This window comes from Drosophila sulfurigaster, chromosome 3 (genome assembly GCF_023558435.1).
Source record: "Drosophila sulfurigaster albostrigata strain 15112-1811.04 chromosome 3, ASM2355843v2, whole genome shotgun sequence".
NCBI classification, from domain to species: domain Eukaryota; kingdom Metazoa; phylum Arthropoda; class Insecta; order Diptera; family Drosophilidae; genus Drosophila; species Drosophila sulfurigaster.
Window position 1 is genome coordinate 6,985,753 of NC_084883.1, and position 15,321 is coordinate 7,001,073.

At 37.5% G+C, this 15,321-nt stretch overlaps 1 protein-coding gene across 2 annotated transcripts; it reads left to right on the forward strand.

The window, feature by feature from the left end:
• The first annotated feature begins 366 nt into the window (after positions 1 to 366).
• On the forward strand, positions 367 to 14,767 carry LOC133843341 (neuropeptide-like 1). Of its 2 annotated transcripts, XM_062276848.1 has the most exons (5): positions 367 to 743; positions 11,024 to 11,143; positions 11,251 to 11,935; positions 12,189 to 12,472; positions 14,003 to 14,767. In XM_062276848.1, exons 1-5 carry the CDS (start codon positions 672 to 674, stop codon positions 14,348 to 14,350), a joined length of 1,509 nt encoding a protein of 502 aa, XP_062132832.1. In that variant the 5' UTR covers positions 367 to 671; the 3' UTR covers positions 14,351 to 14,767. The 2 variants fall into 2 exon arrangements, with proteins under 2 accessions (XP_062132832.1, XP_062132833.1); XM_062276849.1 differs by lacking the exon at positions 12,189 to 12,472 and having other exon boundaries at positions 368 to 743; positions 14,003 to 14,184.
• Positions 14,768 to 15,321: the final 554 nt, after the last annotated feature.

Here is a 15,321-nt window from a genome sequence, read left to right on the forward strand (position 1 = left end):
GCGTAAGCTTCAGTTATATATTTGGGTTGCTTTGTGCAACTTGGGTTTATAATTTTGCAAAGCTATGTTGTTGCCACTGTGCTGCATGCTTGCCCTCAATATGCCAACAAGTTACACTTTGAAAGCGAGCTGCTATGACGTCATTACCTACATAAGCAGCACACAGAGCCAGAAGGAGGAGCTGCCGGAGCAAGCCTGCAAGCCGCTTGCCAACTAGCAACAGATGCCGATTGTGGAACTTTGCGACTCTCGTTACGACCCGAGAGAGTAATTCGAGGTGCCGAGCGTTCTCAGTTTATCCGGGCGTTGTGTTCGGTTCGGTTCGTGTTCGACAATGGGCCAGTATAAATAGCAGCGTGTCCTGCGTGCAGGATACAGTCAAACGAAAGACTTGCTTGCGTGCGTGTTCGGAGCTAAGCTGACACTCAGCTGAGACGGTGTCCGTTTTTAAGTTACAAACAGTTTGAGAGTGATTGTGCACAATTGAATTCACCGTTGCATACTTTTAGGCATTCATTTTGACTTGCAAGTGCCAAGTCGTCTCTTCTTCCACTTGTTCAACGCTCAACGTTCACGTCGCGTCGAGTCTCGTCGCGTCGCTAATAAAACAAAAAACCAATTAATTCGGTCTTAGCTGTCAACGAGGAGCACTTTCCATCACAACCAGGACAATGCAGGCCGTGCACAAAACTGCACAGAGGAGCAAGTGGCTGCTGCTGCTGCTCTCGATGCTACTCAATGCTGTAAGTCGATGGGGGGCAGACAGGATGCAAGGGGGTACCGTTAGGCAGGGATTATATTTTCAATTTCATATTACCGCGTTGCCCAGCTATCACGCAACTTCAGCAGGGCTTTTCTTCTGGTCCTCGTGCTGTCTCTTCTAATGTTTCGTTGTTCTATTTGTGTGTGCGTGTGTTTATCTGTCCTAGCAAATGGACATGGACGTGTGTGCGTCGAGGCGTAAATTTCCTGCAAAATCGTCAACCAGTTTTTTATTGTACTCGCGTATACCATTATGTATTTAAATAAATGCGGATTTCAATTGAATTTGCCAGGGGATCAGCAAAAATAACCAGAGCAAAAAGGTTTTTTGTCTTATTTTGTGTACAAATTTGTTTGTCATTCTAAAAATGAAAACTGCGTAGGCGTTCATTAAGCCTAAAGTAAATTACAAAAATATTTGAATGAAAAAGATTTTTAAATTATATTTAAATCCGAAAATTAATTATATGCAAAATTACATTCTGTTTTATTTAGGAATTGAGAAATATTTGTATTTAAATACACTTTCTAGTAAATCTCCCACATAAAAATTATCACATTAAAAACGAAAAGACTTCAATGCCAAAAAGTATTATAAATTAAAAAAAAAGAGTTACAAATTATATAGTTTATTAAATAGAAGTCTAAAAAAACGTGAGCATGCAAAAAAATTGTATTACGTAATACTATAAAAAAAATTAAAAGTTTTGTAATTTAATTTGTATGTAATATTTCACAAAATGATTACAAATTTTTGATCATATTTTATTTAAGTTAGATCCTTCCCAGGCCAGCAATTAATTAGAAATACTACTAAGAGATTTTATATATCTAAACTGTATTTCACATTTTTAATTCACTGTGACTAGGAAAAGATGTAGGCATATATTTTATCAAAGCAATAGCCATTTATCCATTGCAATGAACTTAAAAATTTCTATAAAGTCATACAACGAAGAGATGTAAAGTATTGTGATTAAATTTATATTTCACTTTGTCTTTACATGTTAATAAGCAATTGATACATTACAACATTTATCGGAAGCAGTAGCCTAGCTTATCCATTGCAATTTTTAGATTAAACTTCTCCATACATCTTAATTTAGTTAATAAAATACTCTTTTTTTTTTGGCTGTCATGTTTATAAGAAACTTTTTTTATAATTAATGACACAATCTAATCACATAAATGCAGGCATTTGGCTTGCCACACATTCCTGTTCTTAGTCAGTGCAAGTTTTCCCACACAATTACAAAATTAAAATGTTAACTAACAATGGGTGGCACTTGAGTGCGCTCCCAAGTACAGTAAGCACTTACTTAGAATGCACTTGACTTACAGCTGCTACAGCTGTTCAGCTAACGGCGAACTGAATTGTCTGCAATATTTCAGTTGCACTCAGCAAACGCCTTCGCTGTGCAGTAATTTATGTTGCTGTCACGCCTCCCTGGGGCGCAGGAAGTGCAGCAACAGTTGCCATTGTGGCTACCATGGCTGCACCGACCACAAACTGGTCCATTGCCATTCTCAACACGACGAGTTGCTCTTGGTCCAGGCGCCACGTGCAACTGGCCCAGAGTGCAATTTGTTTTTTACTCTTTTCAGTATTTATTATACTGGGTATGCAATATCTCAATCAAAACGGAAATGCATATTTACTTTTGTTCTTGATTAACAGTCTATCTATCTCAATCAATATTCTAGTGAATGGACATTCTATCTCTACTGTGGTTTGCTTTAAAATGAATTCGTTGAAAACTCCTGATTTATGTAACAAGTATTTCATAGTCGACTAACCCCTTCGCAAGTTTCTTGCTTGTTTTTTTTTCATACTGCAGTTCAACATTGAACAATTTATGGGGTAAGCTCAACATTTTCTATTGTTGCCTGCTGACATTTGTTGGCATTTGTCAGCGGCTGCCTGCGGTCCTGTGACCTGTCCGTGTCTGTGTCTGTGTCCCTGTCCAAATCCTTTTTTCCGTGTGAAACCTCGAGACAGCTGTCCGTCATAAATGCGTGACTGAGGGTGAAATTAAAATTGCGCTTGAAAAATAACATTCCAAATCTGAGTCTTGTTTTTCTCACAAATTGCTTGTTGCACATTTTTGCTTTCGGCTTAATTAAAGTTTTGCAGGCTTCAAATTCATGTGCTATATTATTCCAGCTGAAACTTATTACCCGGAATGAAGCGACTCAAGCGTTTTGATATTGCATTAAATTACACAGATGTTGCTAAAACTACAGCTTCCACAACAAAGGAATAGGACGAACAAAACTGTAAGAGAAGTACTTAGAAACAGCTCAAGTGACAGGACTAATAAAGGGAAGGAAAACTAGAAGAAGGAAGCTTCGGCAAAGAAGCTTAATTGCGGTTAGCTGGCGCGTAATTAAAGTTGTTTAGCAGTGGTATAAAGTGTTTATCAAACTGTCTTAGTTAAGGTTGTTGCTATGGTGTCTTGCAAATACATTTATAGAGAAAGTAAACAGTACTTGCAGTTGATTGATTACATTAATCAATTTAGGAATCTGTCCCTATTTGTGCGGAGGTCAGTTGTCTGCATACGTTGTAAATATGTGGATGGAAAATGTACATCTTACATTTGTAAGATTAAATATTTTGAAAAAATAAAACGAAAAGCAAGTGTAATCTTTAAGTCAACAATTTGAAAAAAATCGAAAATCAAGCGTACTCTTTAAGTAAAAGTCACAAAGAATCATAACTACTGTTGTTATAATCCCTGAATCCCTGATTTGGACCAGATGAAATACAAATTGAGCTATATTTTGAACGTAATGGTATATATTAAATAATCAAAGAATAACCACAAAAAGTTTGGGTTAATTTACTTTACTCATAATTTATTTATGTTTGTTTAACTATCCTTCCGTATGAACACCTGGATCTCAGAGACTATAAGAGATAGAGATATAATAAGATTCCACAGCACTTGCACGCTGATCAAGTTTGTTTCAAAATCTTGCCACCCTCACTTTCGCACCACAAATCGATAAAAGTCGGATAACAAGAGTTCATGCATGATTCGCAATTGTTGGTACATATAATACATTTTTTCTTTATGGTTTATGCGATCAGATATAAATTAGAGAAATCATTAAAGAAATACTTTTGTATAGGCAAGTCGTCTACTTACTAGGGATCATAGTTGCATTGGCTGACAATCTGGTACATTTTATACTCTATGGTGTATTTTGAATGTAATATTATATCAATATACGTCATAGCCTTTGGTTTAATTCAGTATTTTTGGTGTGTATTAATTTGGTATATTTTAGGAATAATTCAAAAATGGGTAGCGAGTATATCACAGTAGAGCGCACTCGTCTGTAGCTTACTTGTTTTATTAAAAATGGGTAGAACGTAGAGTCGAACACACTCGGCTTTAGTACTTACTATATAGCTAATTTAAATACTTTTGAATAAGTTCAAAGGTTATAAAATATCCTTAAGCTTATGTTCCGCACTTTAAATATAGTATTCAATTCTTTGTGCAATGCATAGATTTATAATTAGCAATATCGCACACACTATAGTTGTACATCAAGATTTGCTGACGCAAATCAAAGCACTGCAGGCGATATGTGTATCAATTCAAATGCTGCTGACAGCAGCAACTACGTCAACTTAATTGCAATGCGCGCATGTTGCTCAACATATCCTGGCGCGTATGCCAACTGACGCTTATTAAATCCTTTACTGTTCGACGCTTGGCGAGGATGCTCATCCTTCTTGTGTGTGTGTGTGTGTGTGAAGAATGCGCTGATAAGCGAACAAAGACAAAGACAACGCCATGCACATGTATTCGGATTGACATGCCGTCTGTTCTGTTTGATGTAACTGAAGCTTGCAGTGTTATGCTGTGATTTTGCGTCATGAATGTTGCAGGCACTTATGACGACTGTATAACAATGCTGGCGGCTGCATGCGGAATGCAAATCGAATTATGCAGCCGATCGATATGGGAACTAGGCTGTACTATGCGCTATGATATCGTATCATTGCGTCTCATTAAATACTGAATGTTGCTCATACGCAACGTTAACCAAAGCAAGCAAAATGTTATAAAAATAATCAACATTCATGAAAATGCACATGGTGAGCATATATGTGTACGCTGAGTGCTAGCAAATATTCATTATCTTGGGCAAACATCAGGCACCCACATACACTCTTGAACAGTCAAACACTCTCACCTTTATGACTGCAAGTATGTATGTGAGACTTTTCATGCCGTTGTCGTTGCCGTTGTCTTGAGCCATAAATAACAAAGCGGAATTCAAGCGCCAACTGGGAAGACAACTGTAAGCTGCGCGTAATTGAGAATTCACACCTGAATAAGAATTTCCCCATACACACCCCTCACGCACAGCAATTGTATTTGTATTTGTATTTGCTCAGATGAAAACTGAACTTGAAGCTTGGTTACTTATCGAACCGCATCAACCAGACATTGGCCAAACAATTGTTGCTCAACTTGGGGGAACTGTCTAGAAACTTTATGAAAAGTTTTGGGGTACGCAGGTTTTGTACATTCAATGATTGGTAAATATTACCTTTAATTAAGTTTCTTTTTATAAAACAATCTAATGTACTTTGGCTGATTGTCATTGAATTTTTTCGATTCAAACTTTAAATGATTTGTATTGTTGTAAGTAAATAAAAAGAAGTCATAATTTCCCTTAATTCTACATTTACTTAAAGCAATGACAGCCAAACTTGTTGAATAGGATGAAAATAAATAGATGTTAAATTTAATAACCTACATATAGTTTCATGTATGGTAAGCTAAAATTGAATCTGAATTAAATTCCAAAATTCAATTATCTGTTGCGCTGTTCGAACATAATATCGAAAATAATGGACTTTAGTTTTTGGCACAAAATCGATTTCAATTTACATGTTTATTACTTTTTCGCACCATTTGCAGTGCGAATACTATGAGGTAAACAACTAACAAACTATGAAGTGAACTAATAGTAGTAGCAAAAACGCTGAATAACTTTTCTCAACTAACTTCAACGCATAGTTCAGAAAGTGTTCTGATAAACTGACTGCTGTTTGAAAAATTTTCCTTTATTTATGCTCTTCTAAGAATTTATTATGTTTGAAATCAGAAACAGATGAGCTCAATATTATGCAATTCAATAAAAACACGGATTTCTGTTGTCAAAGTATATTAAAAAAGTATCATATCGAGATATCAATATGACGTCATGTTTTTGAGCTGGCTTTGACTTAACATTTTTATTAAAATACCAGCAACGAACGCCCTCGCATTCAAATTATACAGAACAAGTATCAACGAAAAAAGTGGTGCAAAGGGGGAAAGGAGGAAGCTCCGCCTCTTATCATGTCTATGCAGCACACAAAAAACATTTGTTGCTTTTACGGTCCTGGCTGGCATTTGTTGTTATGGCCTTTGTTATGTGGCAATGGATGTAAAAATGCTGTTGCCAACATTTCGGCGTTGCGATAAAATACGTATACGCCACGTGTGCATTTCATTAGCAATATTCGGCTTTAAATCTTGGAAAGATTAAGGTGCACATTAAGTTAGGGTTTCAGTTACAATATTATTTATTTAATACTTTCATAAATGTATTCAACTTTATTTGCTTTATTTGACAAAGGTCAATGATTAAAGATATTGTATATCCGAACTGATTTTTATATGCACAAAATTCGACCTGTTGTTATTTCACCAGCGACTTAACAACTTTATTACGCATACGAAAAAGGAAAAAGCAATTTCAGCTTGAGTCCCATTTTATTGATTGATGACCTTTGATTTGGTATAAAGAGGGACATCAATGTATTTGCAGAGACCAGCTAAGGGAACAGCTGTGCTTTAACTCCGAGTGGATCATCGCCACAATCAATCACCACTTGCTCTGTGTGGTGCGTAGGATTTCAGATTGAATTCCATTCAGTAACATTAACGCAAATGCTGTCACTGTTTGTTGCCTTTCCACTTCTGGCATTCTATTCTACTAATGTGTGTAATTGCTCGCCTTCCCCCAACGCTTTGTGTATTGTCCACATGGTGTGTAGATTTCTATATGTCAGTGAAGGACGTTGGTATTTCTGGGCATACATTACCATAAAGGCATGTAACAATGGTACATCGAGCGGATTCTCGTGGGTAATTACAATTACAATTGTGTGGGTAGTGCACCATATAAAGATAATGCTCTGACATGCACAATTGCTTAATGGACGCCTTTGGTTTCAAATTGTAGTAGACAGACATTCAAATTAATGTGATTGTTCCGAAATGGACCATGTCTCGACTTACGCAGTATTATTAAAAATAAAGAGTATTTATGCAACGTGAGCAAAGTCTATTTGAAACAATTTGTTCAAAGAAGAAGCCCTTTTTTATTCAGTTAATATTCTTTGTGCATTTTCAAGCAACGGCAGCAAATATGTTTTCAAAAGAAATAGCGTAAAATTAATTACTGCCATAATTTGCAACCTTTTCTTAAGTCCCTTGTAAAGAAACTGCTGAAACACTGAGCTCACTTTGGACTACGCGATGCTGTGGCGCACAATACGGAGCAAAGAACGAAAAACAATGTTGGAGAGGCCAAAGCACTTAAGTTTTAATGCCACCTCACAATATTTATTTAAGTAAAAGAAAAGCCAAACGAAAATAGCAACAAACTGCGTCATTAAATTATCCAAAGTAAACGAGAAAAGCAACAACAACAAATGGAAACATTCCAGCTCGGACGTTGGCGATAATAAAATTTGTGTCCTGTGGCAGGAGCAAAGCGACATAAGCGGCTCAACAGGCAGCCAGATGATAGCGAGCACGGGAGTAATCAGGAGAAGGCGAAGTCGACAACAGACTGTCGTTAAGCTCGTTAGAAACCAACAAATCTTGGTCAAAAGATGATTAAACTGTTGGATTGCATGAAAGTGGTTAGTTAAAGGCGACGTACCCAATTAGTGAACAATATATTATATATATAGATATCGACAAAGAAATGAATCGCTTCGGACAAATTAAAGTCAATTGTTATATCCCGTGGACAGCCTTTCATTTCATTGCACTTCACGGTAAATTTAATTGACATTTTATATTGGACTTTAATTAATTTTTTATTACGCTGCGAGGAATTCGTTATCAGGTGAATGCGGACGTTGCTGCTTTTGACACCTTTCCACTTTACACTTTTCATTCGCTGTCATTTTAATTAGCAGGCACAATATTAAATAATAATTATTGACCACGCTTTACACAGAAATTTATTCTTATAAAGAAAAATTCAAATTGATTGCCGCATTCTTCAACATTTAATGAAAACTCAATTGTTTTGAAAAGAATTTAAAATCATTTAAATAAAAATACTTTCCTTTAAAATTGATTTGAAAGTAAATGTAAAAGTGATATTTAAAGTATATAATAAAATTTGCACTATAAATCTAAAAATTTATTTTAAATACGTTGTTTCAAAACTTTATGTAAATTAAGATATAATTAAGAAAAATGACTTTAGAAAATTGGATCCTTGTAGCAAAGAAAAAACAAAAACTATGAATTAAAACATCGTGTTAATCCAAGCAGGCGGAAAAGACTAATCCGCTAAGTTTTTAGACAGCTGCACATAAATTTAATATATTCAGAGCAGCATCGTGCCAAGTTTTTTGTGACAATTCCTTATCTTCCCCGAAAGAAGAACAAGTGCAGAAACCTTAAGAATTTTGTCAAGGCTTCTGCGCTTCATTTTATAGTACAAAAATGTTTGGGTTGATAGTAAAAGAAAATGCTTTATTTTGCCTCATAGCGCCTTTGTTTATTTGGGCGTCGAGACTGTCAGAATGGAATGAGAAGGACTGTCACTAAGGTTCTGTGTTCTTAGGGGCGAAAATGTGAGCTTCAAGATCTTGAAGGCATAAATTTTGAAATTAAATTTTTGTTGCATGCTTTTTTCGCGCATTTGCATGAATTGACAGTTTTATGCGTGCGAAGAGATTCCAGAACAATGCAGAGACAGAGCAGAGCATGTCACTTTCGCAGCCACTGTTGTTCTTGTTGTTGTTGCTCTTGTTTATCTCTTATTTGTTTTTGCAATCTACGCAGTTCACATGAATAAACACAAAGACAAAAAATCACGGGTGCGCTGAAAAGTATGCACTAATATTTTGCCACATTTTCAGCATTGTCATGTGGCGATTTATGGTATTCCTGTGCAAATTTACGACTATGGCAATCATTTATGATTCTGCAAATATTTTTATACGCTCCACAAGATGAAAGGGCTCCACATCGGGATGGGACAACAAAATCAACAAGAGGAAATTCAATTTGAACATGTACTCGGATATGTACTATACAAGTTGTTGCCATTGGTTATTGGCTTATTGACACTCGTGAAGAGGAAATTAATTTGCAATAAAGTGCGGAATTCAATAACCATAAACAATTTGAGTGGAATTGTATTGTTGTGGTGCGCTGTAATAATAATGTATGCAGCAACCAAGTAGTTAAAGTAACATTAAATAGCATAAGTTCCAAGAAATTGTAGGAATTTCATTGTGAGACGTTATTAATAAGATTTCGTTAAATGTTTGTAAACTGATTACAGTTACAATCAAAATCCATTTATTTCTTTATGAAGTAGAGAATCCGTACAAGTAAAAGACAGCAGGACAAAAGCAGGTTAAAATTACGAAATCGACTCTCTTTGAGGAATTCTTTAACCAAAATCACTGAGTATATAATATTTTAGTCAACCTGATTAAATGTAGTTTACTTCTGAAGTAAATATTTGAAAGTTCGTTTATAAGAGCGTTTCAAAGTGTTGCTGAGCAATTGATATATTTGTGTTATATATTTTTTATTCAATTCAAGTTAAATACGAAAATGCTATCGACATCTGAATTTAACAATCATGTTAGGGCCTTTGAAATGCTATTGTAGCAAACTGGTTAATGAAATACACAAATCTATATATAAAGGGTGCACCTAGAAGTTGAATCTTAATTCTTCTTTTAAAATATTATATTGTTAGCGAATCGATTTGTCTTTCTGCGTATACTCGTGAAAGTCTTTCACATTTGTCATCGATTCAGCGTTAGATTACACACAACTGGTTCAAAGTAAAAATATTTCTATTGAGATCTTCTTCTTCGTATATAAAGCTGTGGGTTAGTTAACGTAAAAGTTGCTACACCAACTGCGAAAGCTTTAAGATCTATTCAGTGAATCAAATGCTAATAGATATCATTCAGTTGACTTAGTAAACACCTTGGGGCCACTATTTGGAGTGCTAATAAGCGATAAGGCTCTGACATGCAGTCAGTAAGCTTAATAACAAGAACAACTGTGGCGAAGCTAAAAGAACAACAAACATTCGCACACTCACGCACTCACACACTCATATCGCACTCACATGTACACATGAGTGCACATAAGTAGTTGTCAATTTCTGTTTGAGATTTACGGTGCTTATGCCGCCGGCGAGCACATCCTCAGTCATATCCTCAGTCCTGCACGCGCCCTGCTGAGTTATTAAAAACGGAAGTTTTGTCTTTGCCTCTGAGGAAGCGCACAATACACACACACACACACACATACACAATCGCACACAGGCAAGCTCACGCCTACCCGGCGGATGAAGGACATTCTCATGCGTTAGCGACTTGTTCTTGGGCATTATCCTTTCGCTACAAGTGAGTTTTCCTTAGCAAAATGTTTTCTCTAGCATGCGAGTCTATGAAAACCAAAAAATATTATGTGCTTAGCTGTTGCTGTCGTCTGTTTGGCCAAGTCAATGTGTTAGACGTGAAGAGTCTTTTGAGATTTTATTGGCCTGTTGCTATGAAGCATTAGTCTCAAGAATAAGGGATAAATAGGCTCAATTGAAATGGGACTCTCAAATATTTAGAGTTGCTAAAAATAGAAACAGTTTGGCAGAGTTTAGTAAATGCGAAATGCTGGTTGCTGATAAATGGTGCCCGAAAGTGAAACAAAGATAACAATAAATTATGCTGTTAGAGTGAAGGAAAGAGCCAATATTCGTGGCGCAAATGCGCCAAACTTCGACACATTTTGAACTTAATTTAGCGTAAATAAATGTGGCAATTAAGTGAATCCCAAGAATTACCCAAGAAGAGGCCAAGCAAGGAAAAAAGCGCGCGTACAGCTAATTGAAATGTTTTCAACGAGATTTGAGCGTATTTTTCATTGTGTTCTTTTCTTCTTCAATCTTCTTCCCGCAAACAACATTATTTCAGGCATTGCAACCACGCGCTTTTGCCGTAAATGCCACAGAGGATATTGGCAATGTATCGCCTTGCGAAATGGAGTCGATAATAAATCAACTCATGAATCCCAGCCCGGAGTATCAGCTACACGTAAGTCACCTGCCCGTTCCAAGGATTTGCTGCCCCTGGCAGCAGCTGCTGTGGCTTTAAATTGAAATTGCCATTTTTATTCCCCACTTTCCATTCCTTTTCCATAGGCATCCGCTTTACGTAACCAACTTAAGAATCTGCTGCGAGAACGTCAACTGGCTGTGGGCGAAGAGCAACCGTTGGGCGATTACTCCGACTACTTGGACGAGGATAAGCGTTCGGTCGCCGCCTTAGCTGCCCAGGGATTATTGAATGCACCCAAGCGTAGCCTTGCCACATTGGCCAAGAACGGACAACTGCCCACGGCCGAGCCGGGAGATGATTATGCCGACGCCGAGTCCGGTGAGCCCAGCGAACAGAAGCGTTACATTGGATCCCTGGCCCGAGCTGGTGGTCTGATGAGCTTCGGCAAACGTAATGTGGGCACCTTGGCACGTGACTTCCAGCTGCCCAACGGAGCTGGCAAACGTAATCTGGCTACCATGGCCCGTCTCCAGAGTGCACCCACTTCGCATCGGGAGCAACCCAAACGCAATGTCGCCGCCGTGGCACGCTACAACTCGCAACAGCATCAGAATCAACGCAGTGCTGCCGAGAAACGTAATCTGGGTGCTCTGAAGTCATCCCCGGTGCATGGAGCACAGCAGAAGCGGGACGAGGAGGAGATGCTATTGCCCGCTGCAGCTCCCGACTATGCTGATGCCATGCAAAGCTACTGGTGGTATCCCAGCTATGCTGGCTACGCTGATCTCGATTGGAACGATTATCGACGTGCCGAGAAGCGTTTCCTAGGTGAGTAGCGATTGTAAATTGAAAAACTATGCTCATAGTCTTGCAGAGTCCGATTTCCAATCTGAATTGCTTACGATCTTTCTAAAATATCTGCAAGACACGAAGTTCTTCGGCAGGCCGAAGATGAAATCCGATGCACCAACCCAGCACCTTGCACCCAGTTAGCTATATTTTTCTCTATTGCACTGTTTGTATGTATATAAATATATATACCGACAACCTATTCGACACGAACTATCACCGCAACAAATAGACACCTCGAAGGATCCCGAATTGTTTGGCATTGAGCATGGCAATGATGCTGATGTTGCCAATGCAGAGGACGATGCTGATGCTGATGCCGTTGCCGTTGCAGAGGAGCTGGAGGAGCAACATGAGCAGCAGACAGCGTTGCCACAGAAGCGTCACATTGGCGCCGTATATCGATCTGGCTTTCTGCCCAGTTACCGTTATCTGCGCAGCCCCACCGGCAGCACCGGAGGTGGCTTCGACGGCGCCAGGGGACGCTTTAGTCGCTCGGGACGTGCCAGGCAATTTGTATGAGTAAATGGCGATGGTTCGATGTGTGCTGCATAATTTTATAATTTCCCCTCATTCATTTCGTTGTTGTTCAATCGTTTTCATTTCGTGTGTGCGTCTTGAATGTGGATCTCGTATTATTGTTTTCTTATTTTTGGAGTTAAGGCCTGCCTCAAAACACACTCAAGATCAGCCGCCTGTTGACTTTCGCCTGTCGTAAACTTCAGATAGAATGAATGTAATTATCACGCGTGTCTACTTATATTCTATATATAATCTGTTCTTAGGTTGGAGCATGTTCAACTGCTACCTTCTTTTCTCCTCTGTCTTTCTCTTGCATCTATACAGACTGTTGATTTGCTTTTATAAAGGAGACACGTATTTTCAAGCATGTGATTTGTTTAATATCGAAGTGTGAAAATAATATTGATTTCATAGTTTCAGGGCTAAACAATCGATAGTAAATCCATCAAAATGTGCACAAAAGCCATTCATTTGCTATAACAATCCAATTTTTGTTCACATTTCCTTCAACACATTCAAATGCTGTGTACAATTTGTGCTCATATTCAAAGAGATTGTCACATTGCCTAACGGAAATTCGATTTTCCGTCTGCTTTGCCAAATAAGTACATTCCACCCGAATTTAGATGGGGATAATCGTCTAATTTCCGGCATTTTGTTAGCTGTCGGCTCACAACTTTCATTTGGCTGCAGTTTATTTGCTGCTTAAAAGTTTTTGGCGAGCTTTTCCAAATGTATTTTATTGCTAATCCGAGCGAATTTAGCACTTAAACAATTTAATTCTTCAAACTTTATTGCAGTTTTGTTGCTGCTTTATGCTACTCCAAGCTATTTTAAGCATTTAATACAAATTGAAAAAATTCTGTTCTTTTTGTGTAATAGGAGGGTTGTTGCAACAACTAAACTGTTCCCAGTTGCCGCTGGCAACGTAAAATACGTAGCATACTTTTGGGTGGTGCTCAGAAAGTTTTGTATAAAATACTGTTGCATACTTTTAAGCTGCTATCAAATTTATTTCTTGCTGTGAGCGATTTACAAAGGAATTTCATATTTTATGGGATTGAATTTAGCGAGAGTCGCGCAGGGCTCTAAATTTGCCAAATTAATAATTTCTGTGCGTTTTGTTTAATAATGATGTTTATGTTTACTAAATTTACCGTATCATTTAAGTTTGTTTTTTCTTTTGTCTGCGGTTTTTGATGATTACTTTAAACATTGGCATGTTGCTCAAACAGAAAACTCATTGGCATGTTTGGAATTGATATTTATTTTGTAATTTCAGTGTACTACCTTTAATTTAAGTCGTCTTATGAAATGTCTGTGTCTAGGACTGACAGAACATTGAATAGAAACATTCACAATAGTTGCATGTGTTCTGGTAAAAACACATAATCGTAGGTTGTTTTTTAAATTTCAGAGAAGCGTATTGCATTGCATACTCATAGTTATTGTATAATCTGTTGAAACATTTGTTAGTGTAATGACTTCAAACTAATGCAAAATGTGTGTGTTTGGCAACTGCAGGTCGAGTACTACCCCCAACACGAGCGACTGCGTCAACCAATCGCAGCCGTTTGTAAACGATGTTTCCTACCCAATCGACCGATGATGAACTGGAGCGGTGCTGGCATACGCGGTCGTCTGTCCAAAATCTATGCGGATCCCATTGAGTCAGCCAGTTCATCGGCAGCGATTGCTGCACGCCAGCGCAGCATCTCAACAAACTCGCTGCCCAGTGGACCGGCCGCCATCTCCCGCGGTCCCCCATCCTATCCACCCTTCCACTCGTGGGGCACTCCGCCGCGTATTACAGCACTGCAACGAGGCGTCTATCGACGCAACGGTGAGTCCATGGACAAATACGAATACTAAACACAACAAGATTTATTAAGACAATACTATATAATCGAACTATACAATAACGAAACAGTATTATATCACATACAAGATAATGGTTATTAACGGTTAATTATAGAGTATTTTCGATTTTCGATTTACGATTTACGACTTACGATTTTCAATGTACTACGAGTAGTTCTTGTCACCGTCACACACACACCTGCAGCACTCGCGGCTACACAGAGCAAATGTGAAATTTGAAATGAACTTTGCGCGTAGTTTCGGTGCCACCCAATACGTATAGATGCGTACCATAAATATTTATGTATATCTTAATATCAATGTAAACTGGGTAACTGATGTCACAGTGCAAAGCAAAAGAACGTTTAAATATCAATACTTAACTAAACCATATCGAAACTATAAAAATCCTAAAACAAAAACCAAAAACAGAAACGAAAACGAAAACCCAACTGCAAATTAGTGCCAATGCCGTTACTTGGACACAAAGTGTTTAGCTTGAATCCTTTTTGAAATATTTTCAACTCCCTACAGATTGTTTTATTATAATTATTATTATTATTATTATCGTTATACATACGTGTGTAGTTCAATATGACAATAAAAATGTACCAGCGTTATAAGTCGAATAACGAACGAAAGTATGTAATGATATTAGTACTCGTATATACGAAAAAGAATGTTGGAAGAAAAACTGCGTCAAAGACAATAATTAAGAAACTTTGAGAAGATTTCAGCGAATCAGACAATAATTGAATTGACAATAAGATATCGAGCAGAAAAATGTACTCAATCATTTTAAACATTTCTTTGTCATATAACAAAAAATAACCACAAAAAAATAAGAGAAACAATTATATAAATCCTAAATAAAAAAACATATTCAATGTGCGTAATTATAAGTCTGATGTTGTCAATATTTAACTTAAATATTTATTTCCGATTTAACGTATTCCAAATGCAAAAAATAAAACTGAAAACAA

Bases quoted from the DNA above. Each gene is read 5' to 3' on its own strand.
- LOC133843341 (XM_062276848.1), top strand. From the start codon at position 672: ATGCAGGCCGTGCACAAAACTGCACAGAGGAGCAAGTGGCTGCTGCTG. The intron at 744-11,023 runs GTAAGTCGATGG...ACATTATTTCAG, and splicing joins TCTCGATGCTACTCAATGCT to GCATTGCAACCACGCGCTTT. The intron at 11,936-12,188 runs GTGAGTAGCGAT...CGCAACAAATAG, and splicing joins TGCCGAGAAGCGTTTCCTAG to ACACCTCGAAGGATCCCGAA.